The 24,651-nt window shown below is 41.8% G+C and overlaps 1 protein-coding gene across 1 annotated transcript in view; it reads right to left on the reverse strand.

The window, feature by feature from the left end:
- Positions 1 to 12,621: 12,621 nt before the first annotated feature.
- CTTNBP2 (cortactin binding protein 2) overlaps positions 12,622 to 24,651 on the reverse strand; it is a 187,160-nt gene continuing 175,130 nt past the window's right edge. Inside the window, 4 exon segments of the mRNA XM_014544027.1 lie at positions 12,622 to 13,399; positions 13,401 to 13,607; positions 20,869 to 20,970; positions 22,164 to 22,296. Of these exon segments, the coding sequence (XP_014399513.1) occupies positions 13,364 to 13,399; positions 13,401 to 13,607; positions 20,869 to 20,970; positions 22,164 to 22,296 (478 nt within the window). The 3' untranslated portion in view covers positions 12,622 to 13,363.

Genomic DNA, 24,651 nt, shown 5'->3' on the forward strand with positions numbered 1-24,651 from the left:
AAGGAGGTGCAAAGTCAGCCACTGCCTGGACCCACCCAGCAGGAGCTACAGAGAGATCTGCAGATTCCTCCTCTTTGTATCGGATTTGGAAGTGCTCAGACGAGGCCCAGCTGTGAAGCAAGGCAGGCCGGTGCTGGTGCCAGCCTTGTGCCTTTTATTGATAGCTTTGGGGCTCCCTGACCCAGCTGCAGCTTGTTTTATAGGTTTTAGGCTGAGAATGAACAGGCCATTCATATGTAAAAGCTGCTGCACACAGCTTGGGTGGGATTGTAAATTGGGTGGTGCCGGGTCTCAGGGAATCTCCAGGGTGGAGCGAACAGAAATGGCTGCCAGTCAGCCCTGCACCGGGGAGGTCCCAGCACGGGAACAGTGACCACTGTGTGCATCTCCGTCTGGAAGAAAGCCACCCCCGTGTTCCTGTCCTGATGCCAGACAGTTCAGTTTCTCCCTATATCTGTCTGGTCCCCCAGTGCCTTGCCCAGCATTGGAGCTCAGAGAAAGCAGGAGCTTGTAAATTCAGTTCATAGTGCTGCACTTTTAAGAGGAGCAGCTGCGTCTCTAGCTGTCTGTGTGTCACTCAGCCCAATCCACACTTGTTTTTACAGTCCATAGCTCTTACTGTAGTTCTTACTGCCTGTAGAGACATCTTTCCCCAGCTCTGGGACCCTGGGCTGGGGGTCTGGTGTGGGGCTGGGATTCCTTGCTCCTTCAGGCCACCTCCACAGAGGTGATCTCCCTCCTGATTAAAAAAGCACCTCCTACCAGTCTCAATGCGCTTTCTTCTTTACCTCTCTAGTTGTAGTACTTCCACTCAGCCAGCTTTCCCACGGTTCTGAATGATAGTTGTTCTGTATTTTAGTTGTAATTTTGATGTGGTTGTGGGAGGCAGCAAGTACAGGCATACCTATGCCGCCATCTTTGTTCAGCTCCCACCATGATGTTTTGATTACTATGGCTTTATAGTTTAGTTTGATATCAGGTAGCATGACTCCTCCAACTTTTGTTCTTTTTAAGATTGCTAAGACTATTTAAGGTCTTTTGTGGTTCTATGAGCATTTTTGGAATATTTGTTCTAGTTCTGTGAAATATGCCTTTGGTATCTTGATAGGAATTATATTGAGTCTATAAATTGCTTTTCATAGTATGGACATTTAATGATGTTAATTCTTGCTATCCATGAACATGGTACATGCCTCCACTTATCTGTATCTTCAACTTCTTTCTTCAGTGTCTTATAATTTTCTGAGTATGGGTTTTTTACCTCCTTGGTTAAATTTATCCCTAGGTATTTTTTTTTTATGATACAATTCTAAATAGTATTGTTTCATCAGTTTCCCTTTTTGATAGTTCATTATTGGTGTATAAAAATGCAACTGATTTCTGGATATTTGTTTTGTATCCTGCTACTTTAATGAATCCATCTATCAGTTTTAGTAGTTTTTGGTGGAATCTTTAGGGTTCTCTATATACAGTTTCATGTATCTGCAAATAATGACAGTTTTACTTCTTCCTTTCCAATTTGGATGCCTTTAATTTCTCCTTGTTGTCTGATTGCTGTGACTAGGACTTCCAGTACTATGTTGAAGAAGAGTGGTATTGATCCTGATCTTAAGGGAAGTGCTTTTAGTGTTTCCCTGTTGAGAATGATGTTGCCTGTGGGTTTGCCATATATGGCCTTCATTATGATAAGATATGTTCCCTCTTTCCCCACTTTGTTGAGTGTTTTTATCATAGATTAGGACAGCCACTGTAGAAAACATATGGAGTTTCCTACAAAAATGTAAAATGGGACTGCCTTATGACTCAGCAATTCCACTTTTGGGAATATACCCAAAGATATCTTAAACACTTATTAGAATGACTATATGCATCCCTATGTTTGTTGAAGCTTATTTATTTGTAATAGTCAATATTTGAAAGCAGCCCAAGTGCCTATCAGTATTTGAGTTGATAAAAAGCAGTGACACATTTACACAGTGGAATTCTACTTGGCCATAAAAAAAGAATGAAACCTTACCTTTTGCGACAGCATGGATGGACCTGGAGAATATTATGCTAAGTGAAATAAGCCAGTCAGAGAAAGAAAAATACCGTATCATTTCACTTATCTGTGGAATCTAATAAACAAACAAATTAGAAACAGACTCATGTATACAAAAAAAAAGTTGTCAGAGGGGAGGGCATTAACAGAGCTGGGTGAAAAGGTGAAGGAATTAAGCAAAAAACAAAACAAACAAAAAGAAACCCTCATAGACTCAGACAATAGCGTGGTGATTACCAGAGGGGAAGGGAGAGGGGTCTAAATTTTGACAGAGACTTAACTTTGAATTGTGAGCACCCAATACAATATACAGATGATGGATTATAGAATTGTAACTTGATACATACATAATTTTATTAACCAATGTCACCCAGTAAATTCAATAAAAATTAAAACATGAATACACACACACAAAAGAAATGAGTAAGAAGAACAAAACAAAAATAATTCTTTTGTATTAATAGTATTTACTTTTCAGATTATGAAGATGTATTTTTCCTCCCAAGCAGTAAGCTGGGCTTTTGCCACTTGGAGAAAAAAAAGTGGAATGTGTTGGTGCCAGAGGAGAGGCTGGAAAGTTAATGTCATAAAGAAAAGGGTATAAGTAGACAGTAACTTAGAGCAGCTAATGAAAGGGCTCTGAGGGAGGTTTGCTCTTCTCTCTCAGATGTGGTACAAGCTTTCAGGTGAGAGTCTTTTCTAACCCATATGAAAACTCTTTCTGCCCCTCCTTTGATTTAAAATTCTTGCTTTTTTAGTTTACAAATTGCAGTGTCTGGATGTCTGGGTCTGCACACAGAGGCCATTCAGAGATCCAATTACAAAAAAGAATCACTTTACGGAAATCAGTATGGAGTTCCCTCAAAAAATTAACTATGGAATTGCCATTTGACCCAGTGATCCCACTTCTAGAAATATATCCTAAGAAACCCAAAATACCAATCAGAAAGAATGTGTGCACCCCTATGTTCATAGCAGCGCAATGTACAATAGCTAAGATCAAGAAAGAACCCAAGTGCCCATCAGTAGATGAGTGGATAAAAAAGCTGTGGTACATTTACACCATGGAATACTATGCAGCAGTTAAAAAGAAGGATCTCTTATCCTTTGAGACAACATAGAGGGACCTGGAGAGTATCATGCTAAGTGAAATAAGCCAGTCAGAGAAAGACAAGTGTCGCATGATCTCACTCATATGATGAATCTAATGAACAAAATAAACTGATGAACAAAATAGACCCAGAGACAGAAGCTTGGAACAATCCCTGAAATCTCAGAGGGAAGGTGGGGGAGGATGGGTGGGTGGGAAGAGATCAACCAAAGAACTTGTATGCATAAGTGCATAACCCATGGGCACGGACAATAGGGTGGTGAAGGCCTAGGGTGGGGGAATAGGTCAAGCTAGAAGAGGTCACTGGGGGGAAAAGGGGGACATGTATAATACTTTCAACAATGAAGATTAAATAAATAAGTAAATAAGTAAGTAAGTAAGTAAATAAATAAATAAAGACCAAATTAAAAACAAACAAAAAAGCAATCACATCATTAACCCAATAATCTTTGAGAACCAGGACTTGCAATCCTTATCAAAATCTTTTCCAAATGGTGCTTACAACCATCCTTTTCATTAGGAAAGTTCCAGGTGTATAAACATGGCTAAAAACTTCCCATGCTGCCGTAGTAATAACGCATGTAAGATGTGGATAATTGATTGATCTATGGTTGTAGGAAGTTTACATTATATTCAAACACCTCTCAAGATTGCTTATGACTGCCAGGTTGATTGTGAGATTGGGCTGACATTCTACCTGTAGGCTTCCTTGTTCTCACCAATAAAATGTGATAAAAGGATTATTTGATTATTGTCTCAAATGACCAATTTACAGACCACTGAAGCACATTGGCCGATCATGTCCAAGTTCAGCATTGAACTTCCTCATAGCACAAGCAATAATAGCTGGATCCTCTTTCTCTTCCCTTCCCTCTGGCTCACTCTTAGAGACTTTGGTAATTAATTTAGATAAATAACCAATTCTCAGGCCTAGGATTAGGAATCTGTCAATGAAATTTACTATGACACTAAAAAAAGCTTAAGTTCATGGACGTTCACTTGTATTGACCTATTCCAAACCTCCAAACATTCTCCCCAGCAGTTGTAGGAGGATATAGTAGCCATAGCATGTGTGAGGGAAATAGGGCACTTCCCCAGAAGCCTTAATGGTCCCAGGTCAGCCCTCACTGTACACCTTTAAACCTTGATCCTGATAGACTTTCCATTCTAAGGCAGGATTGCTCTTTGAGGTGGCAAGGTGGCTGCCAGAGAGAATCCGAGTGAGTCACTAATTTGCTCTCTGATCCAGATCACTATGACTTAACCTACAAGGCCACCTCACCCACCTTGCCCACAGCCAGAAGCACCACACTAGCAAGAAGTATGGCATTACAAATGAAGCTAATAATTTTTTGTCTATGTTATTGATAATCAAAATAAATTCTGAACAACTCCGTTAGAGTCAAGACTGAATTATCTTTCTATTTTTTTTCTATAGGAAGTTGTGTAATACCATTGCCATATGAAAAGGAAAACAATTTATGTACAGTCCATGAAAGAGTACAGTCCTTAAATTGTAACTTTTTTGTTATTGTTTTGGTAACCTCTTTACTGAAATATAATTCACATATTGACAGGATGTCATACAACTCTTCCATTTAAAATAATTACAACTCTTTGAGATCTTGCTTCCCGGCATATGTTGTCAGTTTGGTGCAAATAAACTCAATAAAAATTCTCTTAAATAAATAAATAAATAAATAAATAAACAAACAAACAAACAAACAAAATAACTACAGCTCAATGGTTTTAGTATATTCACAGAGTTGTACAACCATTACCATAATCAATTTGAGACATTTTATCACTTCAAAATGAAACCCCCACACCCTTTAGCTATAACCTCCCTCAACCCCTCTATTTTACCCAGACCTAACTAACCACTAATTTACTTTCTGTCTCTACATGGTAGCTGGTTTTTAAAAAGAAATTTAGCGTATTTAGTGGGAAGATTTTGAAAAATGATTTCTTAATATATTCTCTGCCTGGGATTTTCCTGTGTCCATCATTTGGTGTGGATAAACAGATACTAGGATCTGTTTTCTGCACTCCAATTGGTTTAGCACCCATAACTAAACACACTATTTACTTCAAAATTAAAGCAGAACAAAGTAGGATTTTGTAAGACTTTATATCATTGTATCAGAGCATACCATTGGAAAGGAAAAGATAGCATTATGATTAGAGAATGTCTTAGGTTTTAGATCAGCTTTCCTTCCTTTTTACAAAATTTGATCATACATGGCATGGTATAGTAGAAAGTTATATTACTCAGGACTTCCAATAACAAGAGACCGAAGTCTGACTCATACTGGCTCAAAAGCAAAAAGGGAAATTTATTGGCTCATGTGATCCCAAGGTTCCTTGGGCAATGCCAAACACTGTTGTCAAGTTTCAGTCTTGTTCTCTCTGCTTTTCTTTGTGTTGACGCCCTTCTAAGGCAGGCTTGCTCTTTGAGGTGGTAAGGTGGCTGCCAGCAGCTCCAGACTTAACACCTGTCCTCTCAACAACCTCCGAGTAGGGAGAATGCCTCTGCTTGAACCAGGAACACAGTCCTAGAATTAAGTGTCTTCCACTCTGTTTGGTCTGGAGTGTGTCACGTGCTACCTCTTGAAGGTGGGGAGGGAATCAGCTCTGCCTGGTTCACTAGTCAGAGACGGGAAGGAATTGTTTCCCAAGGAAATGCAGGTGTGGTTAAGGGGATGGATTGGGGACAGGTACAAATGCAATATCATGATTAAAGAGTATAGTAGCATGAGTCATAAAATCTGGGCTTTAGTATAATTTTGTTATCTGAAGCAAATCACTTAATCTCTGTAAGCCTAGTGTCTCATTTAATTAAAATCAGACTTGTATAAAAACTCACCAAAGATTTCTGTTAGTTTAATATTCTAATTCCTGATGAATTGCCTAGATATTTTGGTATCAAAAAGGCATGACTAAATCTGATTTTCTTTGATAAAGGCATAGCAATATATCCTACAGCAAATGTAGCTAACTCTGTCTGGAGTTATGAGGTTGTGTGCTGTCTTTGATACTGAGTGTTGACTAGAAGAGTGAAAGGTTTCTAATTAATTTTTTAACTCTCCAGTCTGTTCAGAGAAGTTTAACTCTTATTTTTTAGAAGAAGCCACACTGGATGTAAGGTTGCTTCCAGTACTTTCTATATGTTTATGTCTACCCTTTGGTGTTAGAGAATCAATGAATCTTTGAAGTAGCAGGGATCAACTAGTAAAAATGAGAGAGAATCAGGTTGCTAGCAAAATTGATGATTTCCATAGGCCACTAAAAAGAATCCTATCTAATAAAAGAGTAATATGCAAATTAATCATCACTCCACGACAAAGATGATGGCACCCATAGCGGCTGGGACAGAATGCTGGCAGTGTCACCCTGGCAACGTGAGCCCAGCAGGTAAGTGAGGCCCGCAGGCAGCACCCAGCAGGGCCTTTCCCATCACCATGGTGTGGAGCAGGCAGGCCCCGCAGAGCAGAGAACCACAGGGAGCGGGCCCAAGCCATCAGTAGAACATCCCCTGAGGGCTTCCAGATTGGAGAGGGTGCAGGTCGGGCCCCACCCCCCCGTGCACGAATTTCATGCACCGGGTCTCTCGTAATAATAACAATAACAACAACAAGAGCCCTAGCTGGTTTGGCTCAGTGGATAGAGCGTTGGCCTGCAGACTAAAGGACCCCGGGTTCGATTCTGGTCAAGGGCACATGCCTGGGTTGCGGGCTCCATCCCCAGTAGGGGTCGTGCAGGAGGCAACCAATCAATGATTCTCTCTCATCATTCATGTTTCTATCTCTCTCTCCCTCTCCCTTCTTGTCTGAAATCAATAAAAAAAATATTTTTTAAAAAAGAACAAGAAAAAGGGAAAAGAAAGTAGCTATCATCACAAGTTAGGAACTACACAGTTGAGAAAAGAGTGAGCACCCCCAAAGAGGTTTTAAGGATTTGATTAGTGTCAACTTGGGCAGCTGGGCTAGCTCATGGTGTGATTGAGAAGAGCTAGGAAAGACCTGTGTGGGGAAGGGTAAAATGTTTGGGTATGGCACAGGGATTTCCTCAACTAGAGATAGTTGCTTTGGGCATTAAAAGCCTTTTCCTTTTACAAGTTTTCAATCAAAATACAAATACCTGAGTGTCACACAGATTACTAAGACTTAAATATCAATTAAAAAATCAAGAATTATAGCTGTTTTAAAAGTTTCATTAAAACTTGTGTACTCCATCTGTTTATGATATTGGCAAGGTATATCGTGGCTTTTGACTTTGGTATAGCCACGGCACTCCTCTGGGGTTTCAATGCAAGTACTCGGGGCAGGTCGACATTTTCCACTATGCAAGGGAGGCACCATTTACCTGGAATTCAAAATACATGCTGTCCCCTGAGGCATAAGTCTGTTGATGTCTCCTTAAAGACACTACACTGGCTACTAGACTCTACAGGTGGGCTATTTTCAAGAGGGAATTGGCCTAGATTTGAAATGAGAAAGTAGTCATTCAATCTCAGATCTAGTCACAGAGTGCTGTGTGCTGCCATGAACCTGGGTCTCATTTTAAAATCTCTAAAGTGGTTATGAGGTAAACAAGTCAAAGAAGCATGAGAAAGAACAAAATAATGATCCATCTTGCCAATGCAAATGTTCCAATGAATAGGGAAGATGTGAGCTTAACAGGGTGTAGGCTTACACTGAAATAAACAAACACAAATAAATACCACAAGACTTCCATGGCTGACATGACTGCCCAACTGTAAACATTGTAGAAAGGATTAGTTGATACAGTAATTCTCTTCAAGTACACTGGGCAAATACTAGGTTTAAAGGTAAAGATACTTAATATACAAGTATTTATAGGATTAAGTAAGACATAAATTAACATTTAGCAACTGAAAGGAAGGAAAAGAAGATGTTGTAGTCACCCTATGGCTACCCACACACATGCTCTGATTGGGTATTTTCTGCTACCTTTACTTCCAATTTGCTGATTTGATCTCCTGCTTTATCTAATCTGCTGTTGATTTATGTAGATGTTGTTAACTTACATGTTGTCCAAAAGCTCCCTTAAACTCTCCTATTGCTCCCCCCTCCCCCCCCCACACACAATTGCTGCTCTGAATTTTTTGTTGTTGTACCTTTTCTTCTAATTCACTGATTAGGTCCTTTGCTTCTTCTAGTCTACTGTTGATTCTTTTCAGTAGGATTTCTGGTTTTTCTGTTGTGCTTTTTTCCCCCTGGGAACAAGAAAAATTCTCTAATATTTCTACTGAGGATATTGAAGCCCAGAGATATTAAGTTAGCTTTGTGGTTAGAATTTGAGCTCATGAATCCTGATATTCAAGTGTCTTGACTATTTAAGACAGAATAGATATGGTCCTCTTTTTTCCTTCATTAACCTCTTCCAACCCGCTCCCATCTACTCCCCAGGCCCTCACCGTGGGTTATGCATGCATGCATATAAGTTCATTGGTTGATCTTTTCCCAACCACCCTCTCCTCCCTTCCCTCTGAGATTCAACAATCTCTTCATGCTTCTATGTCTCTGGGTCTATTTTTGATCATCAGTTTATTTGGTTCATTAGTTCCACATGAGTGAGATAATGTGATACGTATCTTCCTCTGACTGGCTTATTTCACTTAGCATAATATTCTCCAGGTCCATCCATGCTTTTGCAAATGGTAAGAGTTCTTCCTTTTTATTGCTGTGTAGTATTCCATTGTGTAAATTTACCATAAGGTTTTTATCCATTCATCTGCTGATGGGCACTTAGGCTGTTTCCAAATCTTAGCTACTGTAAATTGTGCTGCTATGAACATAGGGGTGCATATATCCTTTCTGATGAGTGTTTCAGGTTTCTTAGGATATATTCCTACAAGTAGGATCACTGGGTCAAATGGGAGTTCCATTTTTAATTTCTTGAGGAAACTCCATACTGTTTTCCACAATGGCTGCACCAGTCTGCATTCCCACCAGCAGTGTACTAGGGTGTCCTTTTCTCCACAATGTTGCTAACACTTGTTGTTTGTTGATTTGTTGATGACAGCCATTCTGACAGGTGTGAGGTGATGTCTCCTTGTTGTTTTGATTTGCATCTCTCAGATGATTAGTGACTTTGAGCATTTTTTCATGTCTCCTGGCCATCTGTGTGTCCACTTTAGAGAAGTGTCTATTTAGGTCCTTTGACCATTTAAAAATTGGGTTGTCTTCCTTTTGTTAAGTTATATCTGTTCCCTATATATTTTGGAGATTAACCCCTTATCAGATGTATCATTGGCAAATATATTCTCCATGTAGTGGGGTCTCCTGTTACTTTGTTGATGGTTTATTTTTCAGTTCTTTTTATTTTCACGTAATCCCACTTGTTTATTTTCTCCTTAGTTTCCATTGTCCTAGGAGATGTATCATTAAACATGTTGCAATGAGAGATGTCTGAGATTTTGGTGCCTATGGTTTCTTCTAGGACTTTTATGGTTTCACATCTTACATTTAAGTCTTTTATCTATTTTGAGTTTATTCTTGTGTATGGTGTAAAAGTTGGTGGTCTAGTTCATTTTTTTGCATGCACCTGTCCAATTTTCCCAACACAATTTATTGAAGAGACTGTCTCTGCTCCAATGTATGCTCTTGCCCCCTTTGTCAAACATTCGAGCGTAGTGGCTTGTGTTGATTTCTGGTTTCTGTTCTGTTCCATTGGTCTATATGACTGTTCTTGTGCCAGTACCAGGCTGTTTTGAGCACAGTGGCTTGATAATATAACTTGATATCTGGTATTATGATTCCTCCAACTTTGTTCTTTCTCAAGATTGCTGCAGCTAGTCAGGGTTTTTGGTTGCATAAACATTTTTTGAGTGTTTTTTCTAGGTCTGTGAAATATGCTGTTGGTATTTTAATAGGGATTGCATTGAATCTGTAGATTGCTTTGGGTAATATGGACATTTTAATGATGTTGATGCTACCAATCCATGAACATGTTATATTCTTCCACTTTTTTTTATATCTCCCTCTATCTTTTTTTCCCAACGTCCTGTAGTTTTCAGAGTATAGATTTTTACCTCCTTAGTTAGGTTTATTCCTAAGTATCTTAATTTTTTTTTTTATTGCAATGGTAAATGGGATTTTTCTTTAGTTTCTCTTTCTGAGAGTTTACTATTGGTGTATAAAAATGGTATGTATTTTTAGGTATCAATTTTTAATAGGAACTTTATCTTCAGAAAAGATGCTAATCTACACTAATAAAAGACAAACATGCAAATTGACCATACCTTTGCTACACCTTAAGCCATGCCCACCAGCAAATCAGAGCAACTATATGCAAATTAACCCAACCAAGATGGCAGCCGGCAGCCAAGGAGCTGGAGCAAGCAGGAGGCTTGGTTACCCCAATGATATAGGAAGCCATGCTTCCCCGCCTGCCGTGTCGGGCTCTGAGCTCCACTCAAAGCAACAAAGTTTCAATTATAGAAGGTAAATAAACCCCAGATACCTGCTTTCACCCTGAAGGGGGTGTGACCAGCTGCAAACAGCCATCAGCCCCTCACCCAGGCTGGCCAGGCACCCCAGTGGGGACCCTCACCCTGAAGGGGGTGTGACCAGCTGCAAACAGCCATCAGCCCCTCACCCAGGCTGGCCAGGCACCCCAGTGGGGACCCTCACCCTGAAGGGGGTGTGACCAGCTGCAAACAGCCATCAGCCCCTCACCCAGGCTGGCCAGGCACCCCAGTGGGGACCCTCACCCTGAAGGGGGTGTGACCAGCTGCAAACAGCCATCAGCCCCTCACCCAGGCTGGCCAGGCACTCCAGCGGGACCCCCACCCTGAAGGGGGTGTGGCCAGTCTGAAAATGACCCTCAGCCCTTCAGCCCCTCACCCAGGCTGGCGAGGCACCCCAGCGGGACCCCCACCCTGATCTGGGACACCCTTCAGGGCAAACCAGCCGGCCCCCACCCATGCACCAGGCCTCTATCCTATATAATAAAAGGGTAATATGCAAACTGACCCTAACAGCAGAGCGACTGGGAATCACTGGTCACTATGACACACACTGACCACCACGGGGCAGATGCTCAATGCAGGATTTGCCCCCTGGTGGTCAGTGTGCTCCCACAGGGGGAGCTCTCCTCAGCCACAAGCCAGGCTGATGGCTGCCAGTACAGCGGTGGTGGTGGGAGCCTTTCCCGCCTCCTCAGCAGCGCTAAGGATGTCCAACTGCAGCTTAGGCCTGCTCCCCGCTGGCAAGTGGGCATCCCCCAAGGGCTGCCGGGCTGCAAGAGGGATGTCTGACTGCCAGCTTGGGCCCAATCTCCCAGGGAGTGGGCCTAAGCCAGCAGGTGGACATCCTCTGAGGGGTCCCAGACTGCAAGAGGGCATAGGCCAGGTTGAGGGACACCCCCCCCCAGTGCACAAATTTTTGTGCACCGGGCCTCTAGTATAAAACATAGTGCCTAATCATTAAGCTAAGACTATTTCCTTCCAGTCTCTTCTATCCACCCACCTTGCCCCTTCCTCTAGCCACCTCCCACCCCATCCATCTCACTGCCCACTTCTCTATACATGCAGTTCGAGCTATACACTCCAAGATTCTCCTTGCAGTGGTAATGCCCAGGCAAAATGCTGACATAGTTAGAATTCTTCCCAGATAGATTTTCTTCCACGTCACCCCTTATGTATGGCATAATCTTGACTACACATTTTGACTTTTTTAAAGATACTTTCAGACATTCCTTAAGAGTTTAATATAGTACCAATGCACATACGTGTACTTCAGTGTAAATCATTCTGACCAAGAAAGGGCTTTCAATACTTTTAAGACAAATAAATGATTCTTAGTATAAAATCATACTTTTTTGGGGATACCTAAGAAAAAAAAAGGAAGGTGGCTTGTTCAGTGAGCACCTTATTTTTAGAGCTTGATTTAAATGTTTATTTTTATTTAAACCTACTATCTAATACGGGTGGGCCCTTTTGTGAACAGCTAGTAAAATACCAACATGTAGGACACATTTCATGAATGTCCCTAAGTTGGAACACAAATATCTATTATTGCAGGGACAAATTACTATGAGCTATTGATAGAAACTACAGCAAAATTATTTCACTAATTCAGTATTTTTGAAAATATTTAAAAATGTTTTTTATTGATTTTAGAGAGAGAGGAAGGGAGGGAGAGAGAGATAGAAACATCAATAGTAAGAGAGACTCATTGATCAGCTGCCTCCTGTATGCTCTACACTGGGGATTGAGCACGAAACCCGGGCATGTGTCCTGACCAGAATCGAACCATGACCTCCTGGTTCATAGGTCAATGCTCAACTACTGAGCCACACTGGCCAGGCTCTAATTCAATATTTTATTTGATGTCAAAGCATCTTAACTTTGATTTGTATAAGTAAGAGTAATTTCATTAATTTTAGAGAAACAGTTCTAAAAAATATCAGTTATGCTACCAGAATTAAATTGAAAAGGGAGTTAACTCTTGGATTAATTTATTGAAGCACTTATGTAATCTTTTTCATATCCACTTAGGTACAAAACTTTTATAAGAAAGAATAACATTTTATTGCATTATATAATTTTGTATTTTACAGTCATAATGCAAACTCATAAGCATAAATATACATGATAAACCAATCAGCAATGTAACTATTAAAAGATTTAAAACATAAAACTAGAATTTAACAGGCAAAATACTTAATATGGCTTTTAATGGAAAGTAATTGTTTAGAAATGATTAGTTATTGCCTCATTCTGAGTCATTCCTCATCAAGTGAACATAAAATTATGATCTCCATTTAAAATGGTACTTTATCGAAGCCAACACTGTACACATTTTGTAGCTTTTAGGATGCAATATGATTCCTTGACTTTCTTAAATATATACATATTTAGATATACATATATAGGTATACAGTACACACAGTTTTAATACTCCCTGAACATGTTGATTAAAACTATTACAATAATTCTATTATAAAACTACTTGAAAAGTTAGCATTACTTCTTGATATTGAAGTTCAATCTTACAGAAATGAAAAAAAGCAACAAATTATTGGTTATAAATACATTCTTTACAAAAAATGAATAGTGGTCCTGCACTCATACTTCATATTATGTGAAAATATTTTATTCATTTGAAGGTATTTACATCTTGTTGTCCTTGGTTTCTGTTTGAAATTTACAGAAGTTAAGAGTGAGAATATTGTAGGCAGGCCTAGTTGTTAGATTTTTCTACGTGTTCATTTTGTGTGTAAGTTCCAAATCTCGTTTTTTGAGTTGTTGTTTATTTCTATTTGCCTTGTATTACTGCTGCTGCTGCTTCTTTTGGTGTTCTGGGAACACTGTGTAACTTTACTTCTAGGAACAGGAAGGAAAGATTTAACTCTTAAATCACCCAACTCAGTCTCTGATTTACTGTTGCTGCATTCGGTGGTTTGATGGCTGCTGAGAGGACTGACCTGTCAGAGAAAAGGAACAAAAGAAATTTGTCACATTTGACGCTGCTACCAACTTTCATTACCAGTCGGAGCACGTTCTCCTCTCTCTCTTTCTGAGGACCCAGGTAGAAGCTTCTCCCTACACAACGTTCTCATGAAAAAAGGCAATGGCAATGGACAGAAGCTGCATGACTAACTTCCCTCAGATTTTCATCAGGCCCTTTGTGCTGTCACAAACGAGATCAGTGAGTCAAGTGTCAGAGCCTGGGATCTCCTCACCAACAGGAGCTTCATAGAAATGATCAACTGGGACCGACTATTGGTAGGCAGCTGTACAAATCACCTCCCTTTTCTGAGGGAGTCGCCTAACTTTTCTGCTTTCCACTTTCAGATCTGCAAACTAAAACCTGGATTACTACTCAATAATCAACAAATATTTTTGGAGCATTTCACCAGCAGATGAGCACTAGACTAGGTGCTTGGCATTCAGGCAGCAAACACTAAAGAGAAATGTCCTTGCCCTAACGGAGCGGACATGGTGATTGATGCTTCTGTGCAGCAATCCTATGACTTGGTGCCTCCAGACCGTCCAGGCTTGCTCTCGTCTCCCCAGTGTTGGTTTCAGAACTCTCATGAGTATGAGCCATGGTCCATGTCTCTCTCTTTGTCTAGGAGGGAACGGAGAGCTGGACAGGTAAGACTACCTGCCCACAGCCACAGAGTGATGAAGCTGGGACAAGGCCTCTGGCTCCTAAGGTTCACTCAAGGTGTCTGCCCCTCAAGTGTGTGAAGTCCTGCCAACCAGCAAATGTGAAGTGAGTAGCTAAGTGAGCCGCTCCACGGCCTCTGAAGCAGTTGACACTGATTACTTTCCCCTTTTTTAAATTTAAAAGCAATAACACAACCAAACAGCAAGGTAATCTTTAAAAGATTTAACATGCAAAACTAGAATTTAACAGGCAAAATACTTAATGGAAAGTAACAATTGGGCCTGAGCTGGGAGTTGGATTCTCCTGCGTGTCTTCTGAAATCTGTAAAATGTGACAGTTGTGGGCCTACTAAGGCCCATCCCAATGTGTAAGCTGGTCTAAAACACCAGCAAATTCAGCACACAGAGTGTTCAGAAGACAGGGCACATTATAATACGGATAGCGATTGGTATACAGAACCCATGAGGAAGAGAGGCGGGTGTAACTATAAATAATTTTGCTACAATCTTTGACCTCCCTCTGGAAGTCCACAGAGGTAGTGCCAGGGCCCAGGCAGAGGGAAGGCACACAGGATATCCTTGTCTGCCTCCTAATCTGCATCATGAAGTGGGAGCAGGGGGTAGAGAGGTAAGGGGTGGGTGTGCATCTTTATGGTCTGAGGCGGGAAATGCCCCCGTGAAATGAAGTACCAAGAAGCACCCACAACAACTAGAAACGTGGTTTGGGTGTTGAAGCTGAGCATAGGAATGTGGGTCTGCGTCAGTCCTTGGAGGTGTGAGGGCAGAACAGGAGGAGGTGGGATGAGAGCGTGGAGAACCACTGGCTCAGTGAGGCTAATGAATCCATTCAAGGCTGAGAGTGTAAGACCAGAACCCAGAGCCATGTTCCTACCACTCTGGCAGCCGAGCACAGGTTTCGAGGTGTTTTCCCCAAAGCTAAGAAGTACCAGAGCCCAGGGCTAGGAAAGTTAATGGTGTTTAATGCTTCCTGCACTAAAACCCAAGTTCTCTGTGTGAAACATATAAAGTCACTGTCAATATTGTGCACACAAGGAAGGCAGTGTCCATAAAGAACCTTAACAAAATATTGTTAACTCAGAACCATTCATTCACTCAATCCTGAGCACCTGCTGAAAGCGAAAAGGCTGCTATAATCTCTGCTTTCTAGGGGGGAGAGTAGGGGGCAGGAAGTAACAGAAAGTACTGTAGGGAAAAGGGCATTGGAGATGGTGCTTCAAGGACGGAGAGGACTGTGACAGGTGAAGAGGAGAGAAAGAGCTCCCTGGGTAGAAGGGTAAATAGACAGGGAGAAGTGTAGGTGTGGGAATAGTAAATTACAGGTAGAAATAAATTCCATGAAGGTACAGCAACCTTTCTAAAGATGCATTTGGGAGGACCCAAAGGAATGGGGTGGGACATAAGGATAACAGATCAGAGCTATGCTTTAGCTCAGGGGTCCTCAAACTACGGCCCGCGGGCCACATGCAAATACAAATATTGTATTTGTTCCCATTTTGTTTTTTTACTTCAAAATAAGATATGTGCAGTGTGCATAGGAATTTGTTCATAGTTTTTTTTTAAACTATAGTCCGGCCCTCCAACTGTCTGAGGGACAGTGAACTGGCCCCCTGTTTAAAAAGTTTGAGGACCCCTGCTTTAGAGCCATGGATCTAACCAAGCCCCGGCTGCACGTAAGAATCACCAGGGAGCTTTAGAAAACTCATGTCCAGGTTGTACCTCAGATCAATTACATCAGAACCTTTCGGGAACTGGGGATTAAAAGCATAGCAAATGGATTTCCTTGTGTAGCCAAAGATAAGAACTTTTGCTTTAGGGGGATTTATTTGCATTTTCATGAGAAGAAAATATTCGTTAGTACCTGCTCATTCTATTGATGATTTAAATGTTTGCATGTAAAAAAAAAATTAGAAGGGTGGCCAACATGCCATGCAATTAACGAAGCCCACCGTGCTCTCTTTCCTGGAGCAGTAATGAGTTATATTACAGCAAATGAGGAGTAGGAGGGTAGTTTACTCATTCATGTCTTTCAGTGTATAATAGTGGCCACACAGTAGAAATGATTCCAAGCAAGCCAGAGAGCTCTTCTAAAGGGAATTGCTTCCTGATAACAGAAGAAGCTGGGCCTCTAACCAAGAAATGCCAGCTGAGGATAGAAAGGGAGTGAGCCTGCCAAGCTGTCAGAAGGGTGCCGAGTGCTACTCTGCCCTCTGCTGACAGGTTCTTAGAAATACATCTTCCAGCCATTGGGGAAGTCCCTCCAAATGTGGTCTGTGGGTCGCTGCCCTAAGGCCCACATCCAATCACATTTAAACAACCACAAGGTGTTGTTTTTTTTATGAGTCCAGAGAGTATAAAATACTTTTCAAAAAATATCCCTTTTCAAACAAAGCTGTCCTGAGCTGCCCAGAACTTATCCCACTTGCAGTACTATTTTTGATGGATAGTTACCTTATTGTAGCAACTGAACAGGGTCATGTGACAGAGAGGTAGAGGTACAAATCTGGGTCTCCATTCGACATTGAAACAAAGGAAGCCGGTCACTACCAGTCAAAATTTTTATATAGAAAGTGACCCGGCCTGTGGAGAAGCAGTGACTCCTTGTTGCTCTTCCTAGACCTTCATGGCTCCTTCCACTGGCTATTGCACAAGGAATCCTAAAGAGTGGGCCTGGCACACCAAGAAATGTGCTCCCAGCCAAAGCTCAGGGACAGCTCCTGAACAAGTATTTTCTAGTCAGAATTCTCAGCAGTGCCTCCGGCTACCTCCAGGTCATCCTCTCTTATGCGCTCTCCAAATCAAGCTTTTTCTGTGCTTCCAAACTGTTCCCGATTGAAGACAAAGAAAAAAGCAGACAGATGATGAGGTGAGCCAGAAAGGGCATGTTCGTCTTTACAGGTCATCATGTTAAGCATTTTTATGTGGGACTCAGCCTTGCCACTACCTCCTGGCCCCCACCTCTTCCCCCAACGCACACAGCTCACATAGTTTCACATATAACTCATCAGAACCGAAGCCTAGTGAAGCAGTGAGAGAACAGGGGCCCAGGCTGCCAGGTGATCAGATAAGGATTCATAATGGAACAGTCTCACCACCCTCACTGTATAGTCTGGCTCTCTGCACTCCTCCACAGGCCTCTGGAAGCCACAGGGGAGTGGATGAGAACAGGGTGTGAGCCACAATTGACATGGCTTGGTGAGCAAACCACGTATTACTAAATGCATCTGCAAGACCAGCACCCTCACAAAATAGCTCCTGGCTGAGAAATAGTTTTATTGTTTCTGTTCACCCAGGAGTACCATGCTGGTCCGCCTCTTGGAATTTATTAAACCAATTGTGGAAGTTATTTAGAGAGGTAAATGATGAAGTCTTCTGGAATCCTGGCTCTTCTAAGTGACATTCTGACTAAAGGAAAGTCTCTCAATGAAACATGATGCATGTTCAGGCAAGTTAAGAAACTAAGCTAAAAATAAGAGTTTTTAAACATAAAATATCTTTATATTAATCGCTCAGCCCTTTGCTGTAATTAACTTCAAAATTCCAAAATGCAAAGATGGCGGCATAGGTAAACACTGGAGACTGCTGCCGCAAACAACCACTTCAAAAATACAACTAAAAGACGGAACGGACATCACCCAGAACCACAGGAAGGCTGGCTGAGGAGAGACTCTTCAACTAGAAGGAAAAATAACAGCACACCGAGGCTCAGAGGAGGCGCAGTGTGGAAAAAACTCAGGTGCGGAGGTGCGCGCGCAAAGCGGGCTGGTGGCTGAGAGCGCGGTTGTCGTTTTCGGTCAGGGGGGAGTCTCAGACTCTGAGCTCCAGATACGGGCGAATCGCTGGGGACTCGGACCCAAACGGGAGAAGCGGGAGTGTCTGGCATCAGTTGGAAGGCAGCTTTCCCTCCGAGGTTTGCAGCGGTTCCGGGGGTTCTGAGAAGCAGAGCCTCTGGGAACAGGACTGAGGGCACCATAACGGCTCCCTCCGCCCGCCCTGTTGAGCCCGCCCCGCCCAAGCCCTGCGCAGAGCCATTTGCCGGATCGCCTCAGGCAAAGGCTAGATTAGCACCTCCCCAGAGGACAGAAGTTTTCCGCGGCAGACACAGCTGATTCACACAGCCAGTCGGCCTGGTGGTCAAATCCCTCTAGTATTAACTACAACAATCAAGGCTCAACTAGAACAAGACTGCGCACAAAGACCACTAGAGGGTGCACCAAGAAAGCATAAAAAATGCGGAGACAAAAAAACATGACAGAAATGGAGGATATAGAGCTAAAAATCGCAATTTTGAGGGCTTGCAAAAATGTGCTAGAAGCTGTCAATAAACTTGAGGAGAGAGTCACGAAAACTAATGAGACCCTCGATGCTATGATAAAGAACCAACTAGAAATTAAGCATACACGGACTGAAATAAAGAATATTATACAGACACCCAATAGCAGACCAGAGGAGCGCAAGAATCAAGTCAAAGATTTGAAATGCGAAGAAGCAAAAAACACCCAACCGGAAAAGCAAAATGAAAAAAGAATCCGAAAATACGAAGATAGTGTAAGGAGCCTCTGGGACAGCTTCAAGCGTACCAACATCAGAATAATAGGGGTGCCAGAAGATGAGAGACAGCAAGATATTGAAAACCTATTTGAAGAAATAATGGCAGAAAACTTCCCCCACCTGGTGAAAGAAATGGACTTACAGGTCCAAGAAGCGCAGAGAACCCCAAACAAAAGGAATCCAAAGAGGACCACACCAAGACACATCATAATTAAAATGCCAAGAGCAAAAGACAAAGAGAGAATCTTAAAAGCAGCAAGAGAAAGAGACTCAATTACCTACAAGGGAATACCCATACGACTGTCAGCTGATTTCTCAACAGAAACTTGGCAGGCCAGAAGGGAATGGCAAGAAATATTCAAAGTGATGAATACCAAGAACCTACAACCAAGATTACTTTATCCAGCAAAGCTATCATTCAGAATTGAAGGTCAGATAAAGAGCTTCACAGATAAGGAAAAGCTAAAGGAGTTCATCACCACTAAACCAGTATTATACGAAATGCTGAAAGGTATCCTTTAAGAAGAGGAAGAAGAAAAAGGTAAAGATACAAATTGTGAACAACAAACATGCATCTATCAACAAGTGAATCTAAGAACCAAGTGAATAAATAATCTGATGTACAGAATGAACTGGTGATTATAATGAATCAGGGACATAGAAAGGGAATGGACTGACTATTCTTGGGGGGGAAAGGGGAATGGGAGATGCGGGAAGAAACTGGACAAAAATCGTGCACCTATGGATGAGGACAGTGGGTGGGGAGTGAGGGCGGAGGGTGGGGCGGGAACTGGGAGGAGGGGAGTCAGGGGGAAAAAAAGAAAGAATAAATAAATAAATAAATAAATAAACAAAATTCCAAAATGCAGTAAATCATAAAAGTTCGCAAATGAAAATAAAAACAATACATTTTAAAATGAAGCAACCCAGATACAAATGAAAACAAATGGAGACCTTCTCAAAAGACACCCCACATTTTGGACTATAATTTTAGGTCTCAAACAGAAGTTAACAAAAAGTACTGCTGCGGCCCTAACCAGTTTGGCTCAGTGGATAGAGCCTGCGGACTGAAGGGTCCCAGGTTCGATTCCGGTCAAGGGCATGTATCTTGGTTGCAGGCACATCCCCAGTAGGGGGTGTGCATGAGGCAGCTGATCAATGCTTCTCTCTCATTGATGTTTCTGGCTCTCTATCCCTCTCCTTTCCTCTCTGTAAAAAAAAAATCAATAATATATATATATAAAAGTACTGCTGCCCTGGCCAGTGTGGCTTAGTTGGTTGGAGTGTCCTCCCATATACCAAAAGGTCAGGGGTTCGATCCCCAGTCTGGGCAAGTGTGGGAGGCAGCCGATCAATGTTTCACTCTCGCATCGATGTTAAAGTCTCTCTCTCTGAAATCAATAATAAAAAAAGCACGTGCCCTAGTCGGTTTGGCTCAGTGGATAGAGTGTCAGCCTGCGGACCAAAGGGTCCCAGGTTTGATTTCGGTCAAGGGCAGACTGTAGATTCCAGAGATGATTTAAGGAGACTTGATAGTCCAGGAAACAACCCTACAAGGGCAATGGTATCTGGGTTGCAGGCTCCTCCCCGGCCCAGGCCCTGGTCAGAGCTTGTGCAGGAGGCAACCAATTGATGTGCTTCTCTCACATCGATGTTTTTCTCTGTCTTTCCCTCTCTCTTCCACTCTCCCTAAAAAAATGAATGGAAAAATAACCTTGGGTGAGGATTAAACAAAAAACAAAACAAAACAAACAAACAAACAAAAAAGCATGTTCTCAGGTGAGGATTAAAAGTAATGCTTTTCTGGTCATTCTTTCAAGTTATTATCTAAACAGTAAGCTTTACAACTTTGCTTAACTAGTTAACATATTGACCTCTATCCTATTTCTCACTTCATAGCTGTGGTTTAAAAATAACTTTGTGATTTACATTGAAAGAAGGTTTGTGAAGTCAATTCCAAAGCTATCCATGTTTGTCTGATTTTGGGGGCAAATGAACACTTACCTTTTGTGACACTGGCATTCTTAGATTATGAACAGTTGGTGAAAATGTAGGGTTGTTTCCTGGACTATCAAATCTCCTTAAATCATCCCTGGAATCTGCAATCTGGAAAATATACTATGAATCAAGTCGTGTTTTCACAGTTAGACTGTAACACTCAAGGCACAATTTAAAGTCAATGGAAAAGCAGAAGCAGAAGTGTTCTCTTTCTCTTCTTTCATCTACGGACAGGAGCTCTGCAGAACGTACCCTCAAGTCCTGTACTGTTCCCATGGAAGACTTGAAGCCTTCATGTGAGTTAACAGCAAATGCATGAGAAACATTCCCTAAGGCAGTGGTTCTCAACCTTAGCTGCACATTAGAATCACCTGGGAATCTTTTTAAAATCCTGATTTCTGGGCCTCATCCTCCGAAAATTCTGTTTCTTTGTTACTAATGTTGTGGCCTCACCCCATAACAAAGAAACAGAATTTCTGAAGGATGAGGCCCAGAAATCAGGATTTTAAAAAGATTCCCAGGTGATTCTAATGTGCAGCTAAGGTTGAGAACCACTGCACTAGACCAGCGGTCGGCAAACTCATTAGTCAACAGAGCCAAACATCAACAGTACAACGATTGAAATTTCTTTTGAGAGCCAAGTTCATGAAATATTATAGTGAGTCTTTCAGTGGAAGCTGCACAAGTTATGCTCCCTCTCAACTTAATGGCATTTATCGAGGAACTCTGGTCCAATTTGCTGCAGATATCGGCATGCCCGAACAGGCTGCACTTTATGCTACTAATGCCTTCTTTCAGATTGTGGGTCACTGATACATACCCATACCTGGATCTCACTTTTCACAGCATAAAGACTATGACTATGGACATGATACAGGCCTCTTATGTTTCTTATTTGTAAGGAAAGTGGTTGCAGTTGCTCCGCCTTCTGTGATGCTCTTACTGACAGATGACTTGCTGCCAACGTTAGGGAAAAGCCCGAGGGAACGAAGAGACTTAACCCAATGCTGCACGAAGGTGCTGGTGTGATTTGAGCTATAATGAACACATGCAATTTTAGCTTCAGGTTTTTCAGAGTTTAGAAAAGCAATCTGTGCTTAAATAGAGATTCCTATTGCATAAATAATATTTTGGAAAAAAGGGCTTTTCAGAGCAAGGCAAGCGCTGCTCTGATCTGCAGCGTTAACCACGCTGTTCCCTAAGGGACTTCTTTCAGGGAATGAGCATTATAATGTAGCTCCAAGAAGTCTCTCCACTGCTGGATGGAGTCACTTAACGTCCTCCCTGTTTGTGCTGCTTACCTTGCTTATATCAGACTCGGATTTGCTGGAGCACATACTCTGAAGTTCCTTGACAAGGTCTGCTTCATCATCCGAATCCAGACAGAGTCTTTGATCCAAGTTCAACCTCAATGACAGGTCATTCTCTAAAGACCTAACACAAAGTTGAGAAAAGAGTTTTTAAAGTGAGAGCCACAACCTAACCCCTAATATGAAAATCTAGACACCGTACCTGTTTTAAGATTTGATGTGCGGTAGAAACATTGTTTAAAAAAATCTTTTAAATGTCATTTAACGCAACAACCTTCTTTCACAGGACTTTGATACCTCCTCCACACAATTCTCAATAGGATCAAATTTTATTCACAAAGAAGTCTTGACTGACAACGTTCCCGTCTCCTTACTCCTCCCTTTCCTTCTTTGTCTCCAATGCTGGATAAAGCTAAGACACTATACACTGTGGTGCAGGGGGCAGTGTGATATCACGGAACAAATAAGGATTTCAAACTTGGCTCTACCACTTACTGGCAATGTAGCCATGGGTCAGATTCATTTTCTGCTTTTCCTCCCTCATTAACACCTCAGTTTCTGGGTTCCCTTCTGCAATGGATTCCTTATGGCTGCATTATAGAGGTACTGGGAAAATTATACACATAACAGGCCTCACAGGAAGAAGCATGTGATGCCATTCCCTTTATCTCTCCCCTCTCTCTTCACTCTCCTTGCGTCTGTAATTCTGTGAACCAGGGACAGGGTCCTAATTGTTACCTGCAAAATTTTAACCGTTACCTTATTTTTCCAGGGCATAAGTATTCCCGTTCATTTTCAGCAAAGTTAAATAAGAGAGTCAATTCTACTTTGGCCTAGAGATTACAACTCATGAAATATAATAGTTGAGTCTTTATACCATTGTAATTAACTGGTAACAAATGAACAGAAAGGAACAAGGCAAGGCCACATTTTATAGGCATGACACCTGTGCAGCCTTGCCAGGAAGCTGCAGTGTAACACACGCCCAGGAAAGTCTGGGTGACTTAGGGGAGTACTTGTTTGTTAGTCACACCTGGCAACAGGTCATTGGCCCGAGAAGATTTAGGATATTTAATCCCCTAAACAAAGGAGTTTGCCCTCTTGCTGTTGGGTTGTAAGCTTTTCCTTGCTTGCGCTTGACTGCTGGCTTGTGGGACTCTCACGCTCCTGCACTCGTCCTCTCTCTTCATTCTCCTTGCTTCTGTAATTCTGTGAACCAGGGACAGGGTCCTAGATGTCACCTGCCAAGTGATTGCAATACTGTTGTAATTAACTGGTAATAGTAAATGAACAGAAAGGAACAAGGAAAGGCCAAATTTTATAGGCATGACACTTGTATGCAGCTTCCTGGCAAAGCTGCAGTGTAACACACGCCCAGGAAAGTCTGGGTGACTTAGGGGAGTACTTGTTTGTTAGTCACACCTGGCAACAGGTCATTGGCCCGAGAAGATTTAGGATATTTAATCCCCTAAACAAAGGAGTTTGCCCTCTTGCTGTTGGGTTGTAAGCTTTTCCTTGCTTGCGCTTGACTGCTGGCTTGTGGGACTCTCACGCTCCTGCACTCGCCCACGTGGCTCACGGACTACGTGAGCCATACAATGGACTAATGTGCAACCAGCCTATTGCTAAACCAGACCCAGCTCCACCATGGAACGGAAACTGGGCACTGGCTGTGCTTCTAGCTCCACTGAATCCCCAGCTGAATATTTTCCGGGACTAGATTAAGGAAATGGGACTTTGGAAAAGATGTAACTCTACACAAGTAAAGGGCACTCGTCCTCCTGTGTGAGTCTCAAAGTTATTTTTCTTGAGATGATAAGGGTCCTATTTCTGCTAGCAACAGAGAAAGGCCATCCAGGCATTTCTCTGATAATAATAGGGCACAGCATTTATTGGGCTACAATGAGGAGCTATTTTCAAACTGCCCAACATTTCTAGAATATGATTTAACCAAATATTCTTTACCTCAAAATTTGTAAGCTAAAATAATCAACAATTCTCTAAGAGCAATAAGAAAATAATATTATCACTGTAAACATTTAACATCTGAAGCAAATGTTATGTTTCTGTAAATCTGGCATTAAAAAAATCAGTGGGAGATGATATATGTAAATAGTGGTTCAGACAAAGGTATAATATCCAAAATATAAGAAGAACTCATAAAACTCAATACCAAACAAACAACCCAATCAAAAGTAGGCAGAGGACCTGAAAATACACTTCTCCTAAAAGACATACAAACAGCCAATAGACACATGAAGAGATGTTCAACCTCACTGGCAATTAGGGAAATGCAAATCAAAACTACAACTAGAAAGCCCAGCTGGCGTGGCTCAGTGGTTGAGCATCAACCTATGAACCAGGAGGTCACATTTTGATTCCCAGTCAGGGCACATGCCCAGGTTGTGGACTTGATCCCTAGTAAGGGGTGTGCAGGAGGCAGCTGATCAATAATTCTCTCTCATCATTGATGTTTCTA

This window comes from Myotis brandtii, unplaced genomic scaffold (genome assembly GCF_000412655.1).
Source record: "Myotis brandtii unplaced genomic scaffold, ASM41265v1 scaffold348, whole genome shotgun sequence".
NCBI classification, from domain to species: domain Eukaryota; kingdom Metazoa; phylum Chordata; class Mammalia; order Chiroptera; family Vespertilionidae; genus Myotis; species Myotis brandtii.